General features: G+C 51.1%; 1 protein-coding gene across 10 annotated transcripts in view; it reads left to right on the top strand.

Moving 5' to 3' along the window:
• Window positions 1-22,268, top strand: part of LOC105071110 (sodium channel epithelial 1 subunit alpha) — a 91,830-nt gene that overhangs the window by 63,276 nt on the left and 6,286 nt on the right. Inside the window, exons 5-10 of one of the 10 annotated variants that reach the window (XR_012504104.1) lie at window positions 5,491-5,637; window positions 7,595-7,964; window positions 16,720-16,987; window positions 17,861-18,051; window positions 18,857-18,926; window positions 22,033-22,138. Coding sequence is in view for 9 of the 10 variants with exons in the window: in XM_074357921.1 (XP_074214022.1) it covers window positions 5,491-5,637; window positions 7,595-7,964; window positions 16,720-16,987; window positions 17,861-18,051; window positions 22,033-22,136 (1,080 nt within the window). In the remaining variant the exon portion in view is untranslated. Of the gene's footprint in view, window positions 1-1,218; window positions 1,261-1,500; window positions 2,213-2,377; window positions 5,459-5,490; window positions 5,638-5,671; window positions 6,914-7,043; window positions 7,410-7,594; window positions 7,965-13,990; window positions 14,104-16,719; window positions 16,988-17,860; window positions 18,052-18,856; window positions 18,927-22,032; window positions 22,139-22,268 lie in introns of those variants that run through there. The other 9 variants (XM_074357922.1, XM_074357921.1, XM_074357924.1 and 6 more) reach the window with 9 other exon arrangements.

The raw sequence follows: 22,268 nt of genomic DNA, 5'->3' as shown, positions 1-22,268 counted from the left end.
ATGCCTCTCTAGGCATGAGGGGCTGACTTGCTGTCTTGAGGGAGGTCACCTGGGCACCATGCACACCTCCGCCCTGGAGGGCCCTGTTCAGCGTACATCCTTAATCTGTTTGCTCTGACTGGCTGGACCGGCTCCTAGTGGAGGAGCTGGGGTCCTGGTCAGGAGTGTGCCCAGGAGTGGGGCTCACAAAAGGGTGAAGGGGCTTGTCTGAGCTTTAGATACACCTCTCTCCTCTCCTGCTGCAGGCCTAGGACAGGCACTCTGTTGGCCAATATCCGGGCCAGCCTAGGAAAAGAAGAAGTGTCAGAACATCATACACTGCTCAGGTCAAGGGAGTGGAGGGTTGGGACTGGATGCAGCACTGAGCTCTTAAATGCACAAAGGTCTGTGTGCGTGGTAGCCTTAGGTCCCTTATCCTTTTCCTAAAATTAAAAAAAATTCTTTTAATTGAAATTTATTTGATTTACAATATTGTATTAGTTTCCAGTGTATGGCAAAGTTATTCAGTTGTATATATATTTTTTCAGGTTGTTTTCAATTATAGGTTATTATAAGATATTAAATATCATTCCCAGTCCTATACAGTAAATCCTTGTTGCTTATCTATTTTATGTATTATTTTTTAGATTCCATGTGTATTATTTGTCTTTCTCTGTCTGACTTACTTCACTTAGTATGATACTCTCTATGCCCACCCATGTTGCTGCAAATGGCAATGTTTCATTCTTTTTATGGCTGAGTAATATTCATATATATATATAAATATACATACACCATGTCTTCTTAAACCAATCATCTGTTGATGGGCACTTGGGCTGTTTCCATGTCTTGGATATTGTAAATTGTGCTGCTATGAACATTGGGGTGCAGTATGTTTTTGTGTTTTCTGGTCATACACCCAGGAGTGGGATTCTGGATCATATGGTAGCTCTATTTTTAGTTTTTTAAGGAATCTCCATACCTTTTTCTATAATGGCTGCACCAAACTACATTCCCACCAACAGTGTATTATTATTTGTAGACTTTTTGATAATGGCATCCTGACAGGTGTGAGGTGACACCTCACTGTGGTTTTGATTTGCACTTCTCTGATAATTAGCGATGTGGAACATCTTTTCATGTGCCTGTTGACCACCTGTATGTCTTCTTTGGAAAAATGTCTATTTAGGTCTCTTTTTTTCTTTTTATTATGGAAATTCACATATAATACATACACAGAAGAGGAGAAAACAGTACTGTGAACTCCCAGCTTCAACTCAGGTGGGTCTTACTTCTTCCATAAAACCCTCCACCTCTCTTCTAACCTCCTCTCAATTATTTTGAAGGAAATTCCAAACATATGTCATTTTACCAGAGAATATTTCAAGATTTTACTCAAAGACAGGGAAGAAGGGATCTTCTTTTTTTAATTGATGTATAAGACATATAAACAGTGAACTGCTGAAAGCACACTAATCTTATGTATACAGGTCAATGAACTTTCGCTTTTATATATTCCAGTGTCTCTCTCCAGAACACTTCCTGCACCCCAGAATGTTCCTGCATGCCCTTTCCAGGCAAAGCTCCCTGCTTCACAGGTGGGCACCATTTCGATCCTTTTCAATTCCAGCTGGCTGAGCCACAGCCTTTTTTCTGCTGCCAATGTCATGCTGTCCCTTCCGCCTTCAAGGACTCTCTGGGTCCTACAGAAAGAGCCCTAAGATCTGGACTTTAATCCTGACCCCACCACTTCACCTCTGTGGGCCTCTTTTTTTGTGCCAAATCAACTGCTGGTTTGCTTGCTGATCTGATCTGTTTTCCACCTTTCCCCGGCTCTGTTCTGCATCACTACTGGGAACTACATTTCCCAGAGCCCCTTTCCCTCTGGCTTTCCCACAGTTTCAGCCAATAGGAAGACAGGTGGGTAGAGGACAGGTAGGTGGGAAGAGGGAAGAAGCAGGCTTTTTCTCCGCCTCTCTTTGCTCTCAGACCTTGCCTGCAGTTGGCTGTGTCAGCTGTGTTTCCTCCTTTTCTCCTTCCACAGTCCCATCTCCTACCAGGCAGCCCTTACTATTTCGTTCCGGTCAAATAGCTCTGGAGGTTTCCGAGTCAGTGATGATGCATTTGTAAGGTGCTCCTTCCAGCCTGGATTTGTAGCTGCTTCCTGCTGTGCTCTTTTCGGGGCTGCCTTGCTTTCTCCTGTTGGCTTCTCAGCTCTTCCATCAACCATGTACTGATTTCTTGTGTTAAATTTCCTCCACTTGAAAGACTTAAGACTGTTTCTTGTTTCTGGACCATGACAGACAAATCTTATTAATATTAAGATTAATATTTCTATAATTATTATATTAATAATTATTATATTATTATATAATATATTATATTAATATTTCTATACATATTAATTATTATGTCGGCCCAACGTTCTCCAGGAGGATGAGGAGGTGAGGGGTCCGTGAACCCTTCACGGGCAGGCATTGCCTCCGATTCTTCCCTCTGTGTTTGTTACCAGCTCCTTGAGGATTTGCTGATTTCCACCGGGCAACACCAGACGGGGACAGAGTGCCGCGGAGACGCCCAGCGTGTGTGGGAGGGAGGCCCTTCTCCGGGCCCCTCCAGAGGGGCTTGCCGGGAGGTGCTTCCTCCCGGAGGCCCACGGGGAATCCAAAAAGGGGTTGGTGGGAAAGGGTTCTTCTAACTACTCTTCTTTCTCCCCTCTTCCCCACAGGGCTCTTAGCCAACTGCTGCGCTTGGAGCGGGTCTGGCAAATGCTGAGAAATGTATAATTGATGAGGTCATCTTTCTCCAGAGCATTTGCACTGGGGACACTCGCTTAGCCCAGTTGTTCTCATCAGGGGTGACTTTGCCCCTCAAAAGACATTTGGCAATATTTGGAGGAATGTTTTTTTTGGCCAGGGAGGGAGGTAATTAGGTTTATTTATTTAATTAAGAGGAGATATTGGGGATTGAACCCAGGACCTCCTGCATGCTAAGCATGTGTTCTACCACTGAGCTGTACCCTCCCCCTGCAGGAAGTTTTGATTGTCACAATTCAGGGGGTGCTATTGGCATCTAGTAGGTCGAGGCCAGAGATGCTGTTAAACATCCTACAACACACAGGATAACCCTTACAACGAAGAATTATCCAAATGTCAACAGTGCCAAGGTTGAGAAATCTGGACTCAACCCAAAGGAATAAACGTCTAATGGTGAATGTCTAGGCACCCTGCCAGGTGACTGAACTAAGAGTGACAGGGAAGGGTTTTCTGGAGCATCATGTTAGATTAAAGAGAAAATCATGCCATATAAATGCAGGTAAAAGAATCACTGTTTTCCACAGTGGGGAGCCCAACGTGGAGAAGCTAATTAGCTCTAAGCAGCAAGAATACAGAGTTACATTTAATTGAATGACTCAGTTTTACCCTAGAAAGTCTTGAAACTGAAATGAAAAAAGTGAAGGAAATTTAGATAAATTAATAAACCACAAATTAATAGGTTATCAGAGGACATTAGGATGTTGGATGTTTCGAGGATAGCACATCGCTCTCCGTCAAAGAACACCTTGGGTCTTACTCAAGATGCTAATTCTGTTGTCTTCTGCAGAGGGGAGTCAACAAATAGTGGCCACTAGGCACTGGGGCCACCTGGCAAGTAAGCCTAGTGCCTGTCCTCATAATATGATCCGTGTGTGCGGAAACACACACATACACATATGCACACACGCACACACTGGGGTATGAGCATCCGGCAGTGAGTGCCGTGGTGAGTTCTAAACAAGGCTCTCTCCTGGAGCTGGGGTGGGGGGGAGTGACCATTTCCATCCTCTCCTGTCCCCAGGGGAGGAAAGGGCAGGAAGCCCCTCCTCCGCAGCAGACCCTCCAGTCTCACCTCTCTCCCTGAAGCTTTTGCACATTTTAGGGCCAAACCACAGGGTTAGAGGTTGGCTGGCACTGGGAGGGGACGGAAGGACTGGGGCTCTGCGAGAGGCCAGGGGAGCTTCCAAGACAAAGTCTGCAAGGCCCGGGTCCCCCACAGAACAGGACTCTACTTCTCTGGAAGTCAGGGGAGCCACACTGAGCTTGGAAAGGGGAGGCTCAGCTCTCAGTCTGACCCTCCCCACCTAACTCCTGGGTGATGTGGGCAAGTCAATTTCCTTCTTGGAGCCTCAGTTTCTTCATGTGTTAAGCAAGGGGCTAGATGCAGAGCTAGTTGGAAAGGGCCTTTGTGGCCAACTGGGCTGCCTGACATCCCCCACCCCCCACCCCCTGGGACCCAGAGAGGTAAAGTGTCCTTTTCAAAGTCACATAGTTTAAAGGCCAAAATGGAAGTCACAGAATAATGCCTATAACATGGTCCCATTTATTTAAAAAAAAACCTATATATTTTGTTTTTAAAAAATACATGTGGGTCTATAAAGCACACACAAAAAAGACACAGGCGGACACAAATGACCCCTAGGCCGAGGGGTGGGAAAGGATAGGGACCAAAGGAGGCTTTTATTGTTCTGTAAACTGCTGCGTTGTTGGAAAATTGTGTTGGGACACAAATGTGTTCAGGTATTTATTTTTTCTGCACCTTAAAGGTAATATTTCTAATGGAGCTATGACACAAGTGCAGGGCTCAGATTTCTATTTTTCTCACAATAACAAGCTTGCTCTGGCCCATTCCAGATCTGGAATGCTGCTGTCTCTAAGCTGCCGCACCCTGGCAGGTGCTCTGGGGACACGGCTCTCTGGGCTCAGCCCAGCCCAGGCCTCGCCACCCTGCTCACACAGCCCTTGAGAGGAAAACTGCCTGCTGTGCAGCCTTGAGCCAGTGGTTGGATTTCAGGCACCAGCCAGAAAATAGAAAAGGCAGGGAGGTTCCTCTCTGGTCCTCTGAGATGGGACAGGCAGTACCCCATCTATAGATAGGATGTCCCTTGGGAAGGTGGAGACCGTGGAGAGGATTTCTCACAGAGCCTGAGAGATAATCCAGGACCCAGATGGCTGGTGAACCCGTGGACTTTGTGTGCAAGTGTGTCAACCGCCCTGGCTTTCAAAACCAGGTGCAGGGGAGCCCCAGGTCCCTGTGAGTCTGTGGCTGGCCTGTCTCAGGAGGTACGAGGAAAGCCCTAAGCCGACAAAGCCCCCCTCCCCCGCCCCCGGGAAGATTTCTGCTTCTGTTCTTCACTCTGCTGCTGCTTGGCTTTGTGTCCACAGAAAACTGGCTTATCTTTGCAGAGGGCAGTTTCTTTATATGGAAAATGAAGAAAAAGTCAGCCTTCCCCTTCTAAGGGGAGATGTTCCCAGCACATGTCAGGGAGGCAACGGGACAGGTTTGGAATCCTGGGAGACAGCAGCTCTCCCTTTAAGAGGCCACAGGGGACAGCCTGCCCAGAGAGGAAGCCACAGATGGGGCTGTACCCTAAGCTCATGCTGTTTCTCAAGACCCAGCTGAGATGCTGCCTTCTCCGGGAAGTCTTCCAGAGTCTCCTGGGGTGAGTACCTCTTCCTGCTTCCCTCTCCCCAGGCTCCCTGAGCACCTGGTTCCCACCTCTGTCACTAAGATCCTCGCCTTATGACATCATGATATCGCAGGCCTGTCCTCTCCCATCTGGCTACATCGGCGCTCAGGCTGGGCCCGAGTCCGCACATCCCAGGCCTGTTCCTCCAGGAGGTGAGAGAAGCCAGGGAACTTGCGAGGCCACGGTGGCAGACCTCTTGCCTGAGCTGTGTGCTTGGGTCTCTGTGCCTCCTGGACCCTCTTTGGGGGCCTGAATTTCTGACCCTTCCCCCTTCACTGCCTGCTACTTCACCCTTTATTATTTTGCTGGATTGTTTGGGGCAGAGATTTTGGAGGAGAAACACTTTTCCTTCCTCTCAGGGCTGATATAGACTTGGGCCGGGCCCAGCCTCTTCCTCCTGATCCCCCAGCACGGCCCACATCCCTCCCTGCCTCCTCAGTGCCCGCTGTCCCTGATCCTCCCTGGGCTCCGGGGCTCTGCCCAAGTGCCCTGCCTGGCCCCTGCACTGCCTCCCTCGGTGCACACATTCCTGCAACCCCGTGACCACAACAGGGGACGTTACACTTTCCTGGCCTGGCAGCCAGTGGTGTGAAAAAGAACACAATGTCCTGGGGCCCCGCCCAGCCCCCAGCTCCACCTGGGCCCCTCCCTGGCTCCCTGGGCTGGCCAAGGTAAGGGTGGCGGTGAGGAGTCATGAGGGAAGAGGATGGACCAGCTAGGACAGGTGGAGGGGGCTCTGGGACAGGGAGGTGCTCCCACTTCAGCAAGTGGGGAGGAAACTGGCAGATACCGCTTCTCCTTCCTCTCCAAGACCTGGGGATGAGGCTGACCTAGGTCTCCCCTGGAGGGATCCCCCAGGGAGGAACCTGACTCCTGGAAGCCCACTTAGGGAGTCCCAGCTCTCCTGCCTGGAAGAGGGGACTCCCTTTGGGGCTGGCTCTCTCCTCCTCATCCTCCTCTCTCTGCCCCTCCTCCATCCTTCCCTCATACTCCTTCACCCTGTCCTCCTCCATCCATCTCCCTTTTCCTGTCTCCCCTGTTCTTCTGGTCCCCCCACCTTAGTCTTACACATCCTGCTTGTCCTTTTCCCTAGCTTTGCCCTCCTGGCTCTGTCTTTAGGACCCTTCTCCTGGTCCAAGACCTCTGGCCCTCGCCTGCCATTCCATCTCCTGGTCTCCAGGCCTGCCAGGTCCCCATCACTGCCCAGGCCCTGACTCTTCTTCTGCCCCCTCTCTCCTTCCCCAGTGCCCGTGCTCCCGGTCACCTGCCCTCAGGAGCCCTCCTCCCTCTGTTGAGCTCTCAGCTCTGACTCCGCCTCTGCCCCTCCCCCTGCCTGCCCCGCTCACCTTTAATTGAGATGCTAATGAGACTTCTGTCACTTCCATCCCCTGCCGGCCGGCGGGCGGGCTCCGCCACTGCACCTGTCAGGTGAGGGGGAGGAGAGGCTGGGCTGCCAGATTCAACTGGAAAGGAACCAGTCTCAGTCCAGCCACAACCTGAGAGCGGGCAGCAGGAGGCAGCCCAGACCTCTCCGAGCTCGGCAGTCCCTGGGACAGAGAGGGAGTCAGGACACAGCCCTAGGTCAGGGCCAGAGACCGGAGGGGAGAGGGGGCAAGGTGGGGAGGCAGATGAAGAGAGGCAGGACCAGAGAGCCTGGCACACGGAGAGGAGACAGGTAAGGAGGAAGACAGCTGAGAGAGACCCACAGAGAAGGATAAGTCAGAGAGAGACGGAGAGAGAGGAGCTAAGACACAGAGATCCCTGAGGAAGAAGAGGGAAGAAAGACTGACTAAGCCGGCTGACTGACTGCAGTGGGGACAGGGAGGTTCTAGGACACAACCCAAAAGGTGGCCTTATCAGGGAAGCAGGGAAGAGGCCACTCCAGGGAAGCCCGGCTCCAGCTCTTCTGCCGGGACTCCAGCAGGTCAGCGGGCTCCTGGGCAGGGAGGAGAGTTGCGGGGAGCGGTGGGAGAAGGTGGGCTCAGGGTGGGATGCGAACGGGCTGAGGGCCGGGCCGGGGGCAGCCTCGCGCTGGGCTCGCGATGATGGAGGCGGAGAGCTCCCAGGGCCCAGAGAGCAAGCCTGACCCTCCCCCTCCTCCTCCCCAAGCAAACCAAGGCCTCATGAAGGGGGACAAGCGTAAGGAGCCGGGGCCAGACCCCGAGCCCGCGGCCCCCCAGCAGCCCACGGAGGAGGAGGAGGCCCTGATCGAGTTCCACCGCTCCTACCGAGAGCTCTTCGAGTTCTTCTGCAACAACACCACCATCCACGGCGCCATCCGCCTGGTGTGCTCCCAGCACAACCGCATGAAGACGGCCTTCTGGGCCGTGCTCTGGCTCTGCACCTTCGGCATGATGTACTGGCAGTTCGGCCTGCTGTTCCAAGAGTACTTCAGCTACCCTGTCAGCCTCAACATCAACCTCAACTCCGACAAGCTCGTCTTCCCCGCCGTCTCCATCTGCACCCTCAACCCCTACAGGTCAGTCTCCTTCCGCCGCTCCCCCAGAGCCGCGGCCGGGGCCTCAGAGGGGACGGGGTGCCCACCGGGCGGGCAGATGCTCAGAGCCAGGGGTAGGCGGCGGCACTCCTGTCTGGACCAGACCTTCCTTTGGGCGGGATAGGAAGCCTGGACCTGCTGGACCCTCCCCAGTGCCTGAGGCTTCCCCAGAGCGTGTTTGTTGGACCGACAGTCCTCTCTTCCATCCCTGCAAGTCCTCTTTCCTTCCTGCAAGTGGGAGGGAGCGCTGATGAGGTCAAGATGCTGATAACTCCAGAAGGGCAGGTAGAGATCACCCTCTCCTCCCCGCCAGGAGATGAATCTGATGGAGATTCTGCAATGAGGCCGTGGCAGGGGCTGTGGGGGTGGGTGGCGGGGGCTGGCGAGGGCTGGACCCTGGTATGTTGGTCTTGGTTTAGAAGGGCAGTTCGTTTCTGGGGGAAAGCAGTGGGAGGTGGTGGCAGAGCAGTACAGGAGCCTGGAGGCTGGGGGTGGAGAGTCACAGAGCCAGGAGAACAGGACAGAATAAAAGCAGCCCTGGCCAGACTGTTCCCCCAAAGGCCCCAGGTGACCCTGCTGGGCTGCACAGTTCACCTGCCCAGGTGCCTGACTTATGTGCTTGGGTGTGTCCAGAAGTTTTGGGTTTCGTCACTTTTCTCTGCCAATTTTTGCTCATGGAGCCCAGGGTGGGGGAAGGGTAATTGTGGAGCTAGGTGTTTACACTCACATTTTCTGTGCATTCACGCCGGCATTCCGCACCTTGAGATCATCCGCTGCAGGCCAGACTCGGTGTTAGGTACCTGGCAAATGGGTTTATCAATAATTCCTACAATTGTCATTAAAGGCCAGGTACTTGGCTAGGTGTTGGCAGATAAAATAAGATGGAAGAGATAGGCATATAAACAAATAACTTACGCACACCGTGATAAGTATAAAAAAATTGCGAGTTATAGGTTTCTGCCTTCAAGGAGTGTAAGATTTATGACCGTGTGTGTGTGTGTGTGTGTGTGTGTGTGTGTGTGTGTGTGTGTGTGAGAGAGAGAGAGAGAGAGCGATGGCATGAGTGTGTGGATGAGCAAACAGATAGGGTATGCGGGCCATTGTGGTGCTTGGAATTGGTCACATCTGGGGGGTGGAGGCCCCCCCATGCATACTGTCCAAAGGTGTGTTGTGAACTAGTGAGGGCTGGGACGCCCTGTCCTGCAGAGAAAAGATTGCTGGGCCATTTCACTGATTGCTGGGCCATTTCACTGGTGGTGAAACTGGGATTCAAAAATCACGCCTATCACTAGGAGCTAGTGCGTCCCAGGGCAGGCAAGCAAGCAAGCAAGCAGGCAAGCAAGCAAGCAATCAAGCAAGCAAGCGTGTTTGATTCCCTGGCAAGGTCCCGGGTGCGGGGCCAGTTACTGAAAAGCTGCCTCAGGCACCAGATGCTGTTAAGTACCTCACAGGCATTTCCTCTCATTCTCCCAACAATTCAGGCATTTCCTTAAATTCTCAAGGCAAGTATTATTATTATTCCTACTTTACACTTGAGGAAATTGAGGCAGAGAGAGATTAAGGCACAAGGTCATAGAGGTAGTGACAGCGGTGACTCATCCTCTGCCTGACCACAAACCTTTGCCTCTTTTTTTTTTTTTTTTTTTGAGGGGAGGGGATTAGGTTTATTTATTTAATTACTTTTAAAATGGTGGTACTGGGATTGAACCCAGGGCCCCGTGCATGCTAGGCCCGCGCTCTCCCCTCCCCCTCCCCTGCCTCTTCTTAACACCCAAGATATGGACGGGGAATAAGTGGAGTTTCCACTCAGATGCTTACATCTCATTCATTCCTGGGCTTGCTTTTATTCCCCCTTGCGGGCTTCTTTCTCTCCCCCTGGTGCCCATGGCTTTGCTTCCCTTCTTCCCAACCTCGGGCGCTCCTCAGCCCTAATCTTTCCCCCCTTCCCCCATCCCTCCTCCCCCGGGGCCGTGGTGTAGGGGAGGGGCGGGGGCAGCCCTGAGCCTGCAGAGAGGGGAGGGACAGGTAGTAGGTTCTCAATAAATATTTGTGGTTGAAAGATGTGGGTGAAAGATGGAGGGCAGGGGTGAATCTGCCGAGGTCTGCAGGTTTTCCAAGGCTCTGCTTGGGGCAGGGCCCTGGACAGTGGTGGAAAAAGCTCCAGGGAATGAAAACCAGAGCCCTGACCTCTGGGGCCAGCAGGCTGGGAGGCAGCTGTCCACACAGCAAAAATCCCTCCTGCACAGGGGCTGCTGCAGGACTTAGTGGGGAGAGAACACAGCAACCTGGAAGGGAAGGGAGTCCAGAGGGCTCCTCAGCGCTGCAGAGAGGTGTCAGACACCTACTGTTTGTGTTCCACCCGGCGCTGGGTGCATAAGGAGCACTATCTCATTTAATCCTCTCAAGTCCATTCAGGTAGGCATGATTATTCTTTCCATTTAGCAGATAAGAAAATGGAGGTGGAGTAATTGAGCAGGGTCAGCAAACAATAAAAAGACAAAAACAATGATAATGGCTAACACTTGTATAGTATTTAATGTGTGTCAAACATAAATGAAAGTTGTATATTAAAATTATTTACTCTTCACAACAGACCTCTGATGTCAATACCAGTATTACCCCCATTTTCTAGATGAGGAAACTGAGGCCCAGAGAAGTTAAGTAACTTGCCCAAGTTCACACACGTAGCTGGTGGTGAAACTGGGATCCAAAAATCACCCCCCTCACCTAGGAGCTAGTGCATCCCAGGGGTAGCAGCTGGGTTAGCAGCAACCAAGTGAGTTTGATTCCCAAGCTCTTTCTCCCACTGCACTTTAAGGAGGGGCCCTGCAAAGGCGTCCAGGGTTGGCGGGCTGGTGGGAGTCCATGGGGAAGAGCAGCTGGAGTCAGGGAGGAGGGAGGAGGGAGGTGTCCAGGCTGTGGGTTCCTGTTCCAGGAGAGAGGCGGCGGCGGCGGTTTGCAGACAGGTAATGTAGCCCGGTGGGTGGTGACTTGAGCGTGAATCACGCTGCTGGCTGGCAAGGGTGCTGGGGGCAGAGGCGAGGTGAGCTGAGTGACTCGTTGGGGCAGCAGGGAGTAGGTGGAAATCAGTGGATGAAAGAGGAGCTGGCGAGATAACTGGAGTGGGGCCAAGTCAGACCGGAAGCCCACCTGCTGGCAGCTGGGCAGGCGCGATGGTGGGTAGAAAGAGGGGGTTCTGGCTTTCTCTGTAACTGACGGGATAGGGAACAAGGCTGAAGACCTTCATACTGAGCAAGGAGGTGCTAAGAGTCCAATGTGAACGGTCAGCCACAGCAGTCCCTTTCTTTCTGGTTAACGAAAAGCTTTCTCACCAAAGGGAGAGGTCCAGCCTTATCCACATGCACGGAAACCAGAGCCCAAGAATGTCGTTTTCGTCCAGTCCTGGAGGGATTTAGGCTGGTCCTAAGGAAGAGCTTGGCATTCTATTTTGGTTTGGGGGAAGGTCTTTAGCATTGTATAACAGCTTATTTGATAATTGCCTTGTCCCTCCCAGAAGAGTTGGCATTCTTTAACAGCAAAGAAGGTCATGGAATCTTCTTCCCAGACATGGCAGAGCAGGGGACATGGCAGCAAGGAGAGGGGCAGTTCCCCAAAGAGAGAAGTTGCCTTGAGGGAGGGGAAGGCTCTGAGCCAGGCCATTCATCCCTGACCCTGCTGGGGAGACCCTGCAGAGCGGGCTCTGCATTGGCAGGCCTGGCAGGGACAGAAAGCCCGGACTCAGAGCTAGCAACCCCCGCCCACCCAGTGATGAACTCCTCAGGCCAGGAACCTCACTACCTCTGGAGCAGCTATTGCTGGAAAGTTCTTCCTCAGGTAAAGCTGCACCTTATCTTGTGGTAACTTCTACCCTCCGGTTGTGGTTCTGTGTCTTTGAAGCAACTCTAAAGATACCTCCTTCTTTGCCCGATGGCTATCAGCTCAGGTGCACCCAGGACAGCAGTAACCATGCTGCAGATTGCAGAGTCCACTATCGCAATCTGATCTTCACAGCCAGCTTGCTGGTGTAGGAGGGAACTATTGCCCCAGAGTCAGGTGGGAAGACGGGGGCTCTGAGAACCTGAAGGCTTTGCAAAGGTCACCCAGTTGTTAGGTAGAGAAGTCAGAACTGGAATCTGGTCTTAGGCTCCACTTTTGCTAAGACCACAAAGCCACAGGGAAGATGGGTGGCAGGCAGGCTCCTGTGTCTCCTTAGCTTTCTCTTCTCCAACAATCGGTTACTATTATTGTTCTTATTAAAGAACAGTAATGCCAGTAAAAACAACAGTAGCAGTTACACAGTATCTACTCTGCCAGATCTTTTTCTTAGTACTTTTCATATGTTAATTCACTTACTCTTATTACCAGGCTGTGTAGCTGGTACTAATAACACTCCCATTTTACAGATGATGAAACAGAGGCACAGAGAGGATAAGGAACTTGTCCAAGGGTAACCATCTAAAAAGTAGTGAGGTTAGGAAATGAGCACAGAAAACTGATTAGAACTTAGTTCCTATGACTTTTCCTTGGGTAAAATGGGTTAGAGCTCTCAGCACCCTGGTTGCCCACCCTCTGAACAATCATTGGTTGGTGAACATCTATTGCTCTCAAAATGTCCCAGCCAGGAATGAATCCACATGTGATCTGAGAGTTCAGAACCGACTCAGGAAGGGTGGACTCTGTCCTAAGGCGGTTACAGGGAGGCGCTGCTTGCAGAGCACCTGCCTTGAACACACTGGTTACAGGCTGAGCTCGGAGCAGCCATGAGGGGAAGTACTCCACTGGGATGGTGTGTGCACAGTCCCCGGGGGACAGGAGGCACTGAGATGTAGAGGAGAATGGGGCTGGGGGAGGGGCAGAGCAAGGGAAGTCCAGGCTTCTAGGTGGTCCCTGGAGGAAGGAAGGAGCAGGCCGGGTCCCCAGATGCACACTGGAAGGGAAGGAAGCTGATGAGTTTCTGGTGCCCATTCTGCCTAGTACTTCCAGGATGCTCTACTGGGGGTCCTTGGGTGGGTGGGATGGGGACCTGGGCATGCATGGGCTCTTCTGTGAGAGGCAGCCTCTCTGGGGACAGAGGGAGGATGTGGAAGAGAGTAGGGGTATCAGCATCCATATCTCCCAGCGTCCCTGACCCTGCCAGTCTGTCCCCAACAGAGAAGAAGGGCTGGAGGGGAGACAGCCAGGGGAGATGGGAGAGGAGATTTTGCTGACTGATCTCAAGTGCTTCAGAGCCTGGAGAGGGAAGAAGTGGAGAAGCAGGGGCCATGAAATCGGACAGGCTTGGGTTCAAATGTTGACTCCAGGACTTCCTGGCTGAGTGGCCTTGGGGCAAGTTGCTGGTTGGTGGGCCTCAGTTTCCTCAACTGTCAAATGGAGACAGTAATGCCTGCCTGATTAAACTGTGCAATGGTTCACCCACCCTCAAATGTAGGGATGTCTGCCAGAGTGCATGGGAGTGAGTGTCGTGATTGTGACCGGGGTAGGGGTTCAAGGTTAGCAGGGCTGGACTGTCTGGCAGCATTCTTCATCCCTCTCCAGCCCTGGTCTTCTCTTGCCAGAGCCCCCCTGCTTGCAGGGCAAGATCTGAGCCATCGGCAGTTCTTCCGCAGTGGTCAGGTCTCTTAGCTCTAGGTGTCGACTGCAAGGGAGGGAGAGATTTCTTTACTGAAGGGGTGATGTGGGACTACGTCTTCCTGCCCTAAGCCAAAAAAGAGGAGAGAGGTCGACTGAGGGAGTGAGGGTGCTCTGTATGGAGCCTGGCTTCTTTTGGAGGACTTGTCACAGGGTGGAGGATGGGGGGCTCGTCAGAGGAAATAACTTCAGCCAAGTTGGGGGACCTGGATTCTTCCTACATGGCATGAGAAAGACGCTTCTGTTTCCTGGGTTTCAGGCTCCCTTCTGTGTCTTCCTGATATTCAGTGACATCTTTGTGTCTCTGAATTAATTTGTGTCATTTAATCTTCTGAGAGCTTCATGAGGTAGGCAGATCTAGAGCTATGCCCATTTTACAGATGAGGAAACTGAGGCTGATATTCAGAAAGGCTGGATTACTTACCGACATTACACAGCTGGAAAGTGTGCGGCTGGAGCACCAGGACACACATCCAGGTACCTCTGGCTCAGTTCTCTTTCTGGGGTACTACATTGGCCACCTAGAATAGCCAGAGGGAGCAGGAACAGAATGGGGGGCAGTGTGATGGCCAGAGTATTTTCTGACCCATTTGCTGGCCAGGTGACCCTTGAACAAATGCTTCAGATTTTTCGCCTATAAAAGGGAATGACCACAGTATTAACTACCAGTGGCTAGTAGCATGTGGAGTTACACTGAAGATTAAATTAAATAACGGACATTCTAATACCACAGTGCCTGGCTATAGTAAGTGCTCAAGAAATACTAGTTATTACTGCCATTCTTTTAATGACCAATAACAAACAAATCTTTCAGAATGTCAAACACACACCTTCGACCTGAGCTACATTTTCTCCTGTAGCGAGAGGATGCGGGGCAGCTGGCTAGCCTTTAATGAGAGAGAGAAGGGAGGAGGACGGTGAGGATGTGGACTAGGCAGTGGTTAATGCAGCAGCACGTTAGGACCCCCTGGGGCTCTTGTGAAAACAGCTTTGTTTGGGCCCCACCCAGTCTTCTCAAACCCGACTCTCTGGTGAGTGAAGCCCTGCACTGAAATTCAACTTATTCTTTAGTTGAGGCAAATTTATGTACAGTAAAATGCACAAATCTTAGGTGCTCCTTGAGGCTGGGCAATCAAGGTATTGAACATTCCCAGTAGCAGGTGTCCCTTTGTAGTCAGTTCCTCTCCCTCTCCCGTTACCCTTTTCTGACTTCTGTCACCATCAATTAGTGCTTTTCCTGTTCTTAGACTTCATATAAATGGAATCATACAACATGAGTTTTCTTGTATGTGTGTCTGGCTTACTGTGCTTAACTTAATGTTTCTGAAATTTTTTCTTTTTTGTCTGTATGAGCCCCTTTTGATCGCTGAGCAGTATTGATAGACATTTGGGTTGTTTCAAGCTTTTTTGACAAATATGAATAGGCTGCTATGAATATTCTTGTACAAGTGTTTATGTTTTTATGGCTCCTGGGTAAACAGGTAGGAGTGGAATTGCGTCAAATATCCAGAAGGGTCTTAAAGTAGATGTATATTTAACTTTATAAGAAACCACCAGTGGTCCTCCAAATCAGTTGTTCCATTCTAGACTCCCATCAGCAGCAATTCTAGCTGCTCCACACGCTTATCAGTATTTGATGTTGACAGTCTCTTGGTTTTAGCCTAATAGATGTTTAATGGTACGTCATTATGGTTTTAATTTGCATTTATCTGAGGACTAATTATGTTGAGTAACTTTTTATGTGTTTAATGACCATTTGTATAGTTTTTGGGCTCATTTTAAAAACAATTTGTCTTTTTCTTGTTGACTTGTAAGAAGTTTTTATATTTCAGGATTTATTCCTTATTTTTTATTCCAAGAGATTTTGCCTAGCCCAAGATCTTGAAGGTATCTTCTATGTTTGCTTCTATAGTCTTTATGTTGTGAGTTTTTGTGTACGGACTAAGGTAGAGGTTGCTGTTCTGTTTTGTTTTGTTTTTCATACAGTATCCAGTTGTTCCAAAACCATCTGTTTTTAAAAAATTATTTGCCCCATTGAATTGAATTGCTTTGGTGAAAAATCAGTTGATCAGACATGTGCAAGTTTATTTCTGGACTCTGTTCTGTTGCTCTGCTGTCTGTCCTTACATAAGTACTACACCGTTTTGATTACTGTGGCTTTCTAGTCTTAACGTCAGGTAGAGTCAGCCCTCCAACTTTGCTCCTCATTTCCAAAATTGATTTGTTTTAGCGTGATTTTCATTGTACAGGTCTTGAACATCTTTCATTAGATTTATCCCCAGGATTTGATATTGTTTATGCTATTTAATATGTTGTTTTTGTGATTTCATTTTCTAATTTTTGTTGCTAGCATGTAGAAATACAATTAATTTTTGTATATTGGTTTTGCATCCTACAATCCTGTTTATTATCTGGGTGTTTGTTTTGTTTGGGTAGATTCTATCCCTAAGGCCCTGCTACTCCAGACTTTCAGGATGGTAATAGGCCCTGTGTTGAGAAGAAGGAATTGAACGATTTTTACTGGACAGTGTTGAACTTGTGGTGCTTGGGCCCCCACCTGAAACTCACTAAAACTGAGTCTTCGGTGTATGTGTGTGTAGGAGTGGGTGGGAGGTGTGGCATCGGCATTTTTAAAGTTCCTCGGAAGATTTTAGAAGTGCAGATTTAGAAAGAGTCAGGTGGCAAGCGGGCCCAAAGGCCACCCTCGCCTGAGGGGATGGGGCGGGATGGCCGGCACACGGCGGGCCCGTGGGAGTGTCTGGGCCGGTGGGAACGAGCAGACAAGTTCCGGGTTCCCCTCCAGGGCAGGGCGAGTGGGAGGAGCGCGCCTCACACACAGGCGCCTCCCGCCAATCCCTTATGATAAACAGACAGTAATAAATGCGGTCACCGCCGGAGCTCACTGTCGCCTGCAATTACCTGGCGGACACACCTGTCTACACTACCGCTCTCCCCACAACATAGCCCGAGACCCCAGAGCTATTCCCCGCAGGTTTCTCCGGGATGCACCGACCTCACTGGTTACAGACGAGGAGACTGAGGCCTAGAGGCGCCAGGGACTGGCGTGAGGCCGCCCCCTAATCTGACCCTTTGCCATCGGCCCTCCCAGGTACACGGAAATTAAAGAGGAACTGGAGGAGCTGGACCGCATCACAGAGCAGACGCTCTTCGACCTGTACAAGTTCAACTCCTCCAACACCCTCGTGGCCCCCGCCCGCGGCCGCCGGGACCTGCGCGAGGCCCTGCCCCACCCCCTGCAGCGCCTGCCGGTTTCGGCTCCGCCCCACGCGGCCCGCAGCGCCCGCAGCGCCACCTCCAGTGTGCGGGACAACAACCCCAAGGTGAACAGGAAGGACTGGAAGATCGGCTTCCAACTGGTAAGGCCCCGCCCCTGCCCCGCCCACCACTGGAAGCCGCGCCCACTCGCCCCGCCCCGCGGGTTCCGCCCGTGCTCAGGACTCCGCTCCCTTTCCGCACCCCGCGTCCTCTGCCAGGGATACGAGGCTGGACCCCAGCCACTTGCTGGGAAAATAAATAAGTTAAATACATAAATCAGGTTTGAAAAATAAAATTAAATAACATCTCTCTGGGAGCCAGCTGGTAGAGACTCCTCCTGTGGGAGCGTTTCCGGGGGCGGGAAGTCAGGTCTGTTGCGAGAAATGCATCTTTCTGGAGTCCAACCCCCTGATGGGACTCAGTTGAGACCCTCCAATGTGATGGGGCACCGGGGCTCTACCAGCCTATGACAGGGAATAGGAAGACAGCAACAAGGAAACAATTTTAAAGTAAAAAGTGAAAAATAAAAGGAAGAGTAAAAGGAAATGGGAGAGAAGTAGAGGGAGGAAGAAAGACAAGCCCCTTTAGTGAGAGCGGACCACGCTTCCCGGAGCCCCGGGTTCCTGTACCTGCTCTGCTGCTGGGATGAATCGCTTGGTTCCTCAGTCTTCCCATCAGTGAAATAGGGAAAAGAATCCTTGCTCCACTCTCCTCGGAGGCTGCATAAATGACCCCTAGGTGTGTGCAGCGCCCGGTCTCCTCCCTGGCCTACCTGCCGCTCCCTTAACCCGGTGCTCTCCGGGGTCCGCTCTCCTCGGGGCTTCTGCACCTCTCTGCCTTCTGTTCCTCCCAACTCCTGGCTCCCACTCCCTCCCCATCGGTCCTGAAGACCCCAGACCACTCATTCCTTGATCTTGGCCCAACCCTGCTTACCCTCGCTGCTGGCCCTCTGACACTCTGGTCTCTGTGTCCAGTGCAACCAGAACAAATCGGACTGCTTCTACCAGACGTACTCGTCAGGGGTGGATGCAGTGAGGGAGTGGTATCGCTTCCACTACATCAACATTCTGGCCAGAAGGCAGGACACCTCTCCCTCGCTGGAGGAGGACGCTCTGGGCAAATTCATCTTCGCCTGCCGCTTCAACCAGGTCTCCTGCAACGAGGCGTGAGTCCATCCTTCCCTCCGCCTGGCTTCGTGCTCCCGGCCCCACACCCCCCACCCCCGGCTCCTTCCCCGGCCCAGCATGGGCGCCTCCCCGAAATGCTTGTTGACTAAATAAATGCGGGTGGGGAGGAGAGGGAAGCAGGTGACTTCAGGTCCAAATCTCTACCCCAGGAAGCATCGTGCAGGACTTCTGCTCTCTGCAGGGCTGCATCTGAGTGAGGCAGCCTCTTACAGATTCCCTGGAATGGCTGGGGTTGAGATCTGGTTTTGAGAACCAAGGGCTGGAAGTATGGTTCTCCTTTTTCCTAAGACCTCTTTCTTACTAGCATCAAACTCAGGAGTGCCTGGCAGGTCATCGAATCCCATACTCCACTTTCTCAGATGAGGCTAGCAGTGGTGGTGTAGTGGACACTGCGGGGATTGAATGGGGGACTAGCCCTGAGTTCCTGCTCTGGTTCTGTTATTTCTGGGGCCAGGTGACCCTGGGCATTTCACATCACCCTTCAGAGCCTATGTCTTTTCTTTCGGGGGGGAGTGTAATTAAGTTAATTAATTAATTAATCAATGGAAGTACTGAGTACTAAACCCAGAACCTCGTGTATGCTAAGCATGCGCTCTACCACTGAGCTATACCCTCCCCGCACCCCCAGAGCGTATTTCTTTGTGTGTAAGGGGAGAAGTGAGACCCATTCAGTGTTCACTGATCAAATATTTTTGACTGTCTGGGCTATTGCAATTCACTATTTGGGCATTTGGGGTAGATCAAAGAAGAAAAAATCCTTGCCCTTTTGGCACTTTTACTTAGGCGATGAAGATGATCTCGAAGTGTGAGGACACTTTGTAAACTGCGGTGAATGTTGGGTCTCCTTACTCACGTAATGAGAGGCTGTGAGTAAGGAGGGACCCCTTCTGTAGCCTCTGGCCCTTCCTACCCCCGCCCTCCCCGCCCTACTTCTGCTCCCCAATGTTCCGGCACCATCTCCCTGCCTCCGCCTGGCCAAGGAAGGGTGTCCAGGCAGCACCTCCACTCTACAGGGAACCTGTCTCTTCCATGTCACCGAAGAACATCAGCGGGGCCAGGTGTCACCTGCTTCTGTCACCTGAAGCACACACTCTGCCCAGCGCACACTTTTGTTCCTGAGTCTAGCTTTTGTGTCTGACAGAAGCTGCCACTTGGGAAGTGAGGCAACAGCAGCACCTGAGCCTGGGTCAGCCCACCCCTGCCACCAAGTCACTCTGTCACCCTCTCACTTTGCCTGCCCCAGGCTTCTACCTCCCCATCAATGGAAAGTCCATGGTTCATCTCAGTCTTGACGCTTAGGTCACTTCCTGAGTTGAGAGCCTCATTATTTCTCACTGGGGTTATTGTAACCCCCGCCCCAGTTCATCTCTCTGGTGCTCAGACCTCCCTTTATTCTGCAACCACAGGAGGGTTTATATGGCAGTATTCTGACTCCACCTAACTATTCCAGTTAGTCATGTTTAAAGTCCTGCAATGTCTCTCATGGCCTTTGGGATCAAGTTGAAGCTCTTTATCCCAGCTTTCTCAGCCCCTCTTCCTGCATAGCCAACACCCTTTGCCCTCTCTCTGTGAGCTTTTCTTTAATAACAGCATTCATCCTTTTAGTGTATACAATTCAGTGGTTTTTAATGTATTCACAGAATTGTGCAACTATTACCACTGTCTAATTTTAATATATCTTCCTCACTCCAAAAAGAACCCCTCTGTATCCATTAGCAGTCACTCCCTATTCCCTCTCCTCCTCCAAGCCTTGGAAACCACCACTTTCTGTCTCTGTGGATTGCCAATTGGGGACATTTCCTATAAATGTAATCACCCACTATGTAGTCTTTTATGACTGGCTTCTTTCACTTAGCATCGTGTTTTCAAAGTTCATCCACGTTGCTGCGTGTATCTGTAATTGTTGCCTTTTTATGACTGAGTCATATCCCATTGGGATGGATAAACAACATTTTCTTTATCTGTACTTCAGTTGATGGACATTTGGGTTACTTTCACTTTCTGGTTATTATGAATAACGCTGCCATGAGCATTCCTGTACACAGTTTTGTGTGGATGTACGTTTTCAACTCTTTTGGATAGACACTAGGAGTGGACTTGCTGGATCACACAGTGAGTCTGTATTTAACATTTTGAGGAACCACCAGTCTATTTTCCGAGTGGCTGCACCATTTCACATTCATGCCAGAGTATTTGAGGGCTGCAAATTCTCCACATCCTCCCTTGTTATTATCTGTCTTTTTCACTTTAACCATCTTACTGAATCCTTATACTTTTAAAAGCAAATTTATATAGCTCTTACTAGGTGCTAAGCACTGTTCTAAGTGGAGTTTAATCCTCACAGCATCCCTGTGAGTTAAGTACTATTAGCCCCATTTTACAGGTGAGGAAACTGCGCCACCAAGAGATCAAGTACCTGGGTTGGCCCCTCCGCTAATACTTGTTAGAATCAGGATTCAAGTACAAGTAGTTTTGTTCTGGAGTCTGTGCTCTTCGCCATCAGGTTCTACTGCTTCTCGTGTGTTCTCAAAATGTGCTTTATGTGTGTCTCTTCATATGTGACAAAGTGTGCATGTGACGTGTACAGAAATGGTGTCAGGTTATATATCTCATGCGACCTTTTATTTCCTTAACTAAGCTCTGTGGTTTTAAGATTCATCCATGTTGCTCCATTCACTCTGTTGATTCCACCTGCTGCATACAGCTGTCACGCTGTCCCTGTCCCCTCTCCCTCTGAGCAGGGCTCACGGGCTCACAGGCCTTGCAGGACTGGCCTCTGTGCACTTCCGTGGCCGCTTCTTCCGTCCCTCCCTGAATGCAGCCTGTACTCTGGAAATGCTGACCTCCCAGCACTTCCCAGACGGTGCACCCGGATTTCACACCTCCGTGCCTTTGTTCTTCACGGCCAATGGAATATTCCAGACCATGTCACTCGTTCCCATCTCCCTGATTTTACAGATGAGGGGGGTAAGCATGAAAAAACTGGCTTGCTCCAGGCCGTGCAGCCAGTACCCCCACCCTGGCCCCCAGCCCCCGATCTCAGTCCAGCTTTCTTCCCTTTCCTGCTTTGCTTCCTTCCTCCTCAGCCTCTCACAGACCAAAGCCCTGTCTCCCTCTTCTCCCTGCTCCCCTCACCAGCTCCAAGATGCCAGGCTAGTTAGAACACAGACCCTTCTGTTCCCATGTGGGCCTGGCTACAGCCCCACACAGCTCCTGTCGGGGGCCCTGGGACTTGCTGTCAAGTCGTGTTCCTATTGTAGCAACGCTGCTCTGTGATTCCTTCCTCTCTGTTCCCAAACCTATCCCAGCCCAGCTGTGGACCTACCAGTGGGAGGCATGCAGGAAGCCCTGTCCTGCCCTTGGATCTGAGCCTGACCTTCCTCCTGCTGCTCCATGCTCGTTGGCCTCTCTCCCTCCTTTCACCCCACTCCCTTCCATTCTCCACTTCATTCATTCATTTCACAGCTCTGTTAACTGTCTCCTGTATCTCCTGTGTGCCGAGAACCATGCCATTAACCCAGAGACGATTTAGAGATGAGTGAGATGAGTCTCCTGTCCTCAAGGAGATTATGCTACAAATAGGGAAATAAGATTTAGACACATGAGACACTAAGGACGCCGCACGAGTTTGTAATGCAACACAGCGACAAACTGGGGAGGTCACAAGGCCAGTGAGGTCAGGTGGCTGTGGGGAGGAGCCTGGCCTTGAAGGCAGCTGACCTGAGTTCAAGTCCTAGCTCGTCCTCACTACTTGTGTGACCTTGGGCAACTACTTGATCTCTCTGAGCTCATGCAAAGTGGGAGTGATGCCCAGCAGAGTGGCTGACGGGGCCTGAGCAAGGTTCTCAGCATGGCGTCGGCACATAGTAGATGATCAGGAAACCAAGGGTTCTGAAAGTCTTGCTCTCCCAGAGCCCCTGCCCCTTCCTCTCTGATCCTGCTCTCTTATTCCTGAATAGGAATTACTCTCATTTCCACCACCCGATATATGGAAACTGCTACACTTTCAATGACAAAAACAGCTCCAACCTCTGGATGTCCTCCATGCCTGGGGTCAACCATGGTGAGCTGTCCCCGACCTCTGCCCCACCCCTCCCTTGCCCTGCACACCCACATTTTCCCACCTTGAGCTCGTGTCCTAGAGATGCTCTGGCACCTCCGGGTCTCAGCCCAGCGTGCCCACTTCTATCCTGGA

The sequence above is a fragment of the Camelus bactrianus genome, chromosome 34 (genome assembly GCF_048773025.1).
Source record: "Camelus bactrianus isolate YW-2024 breed Bactrian camel chromosome 34, ASM4877302v1, whole genome shotgun sequence".
NCBI classification, from domain to species: domain Eukaryota; kingdom Metazoa; phylum Chordata; class Mammalia; order Artiodactyla; family Camelidae; genus Camelus; species Camelus bactrianus.
The sequence above is the reverse complement of the archived record's forward strand: the minus strand, read 5'-3'. Positions and strand labels throughout refer to the sequence as shown.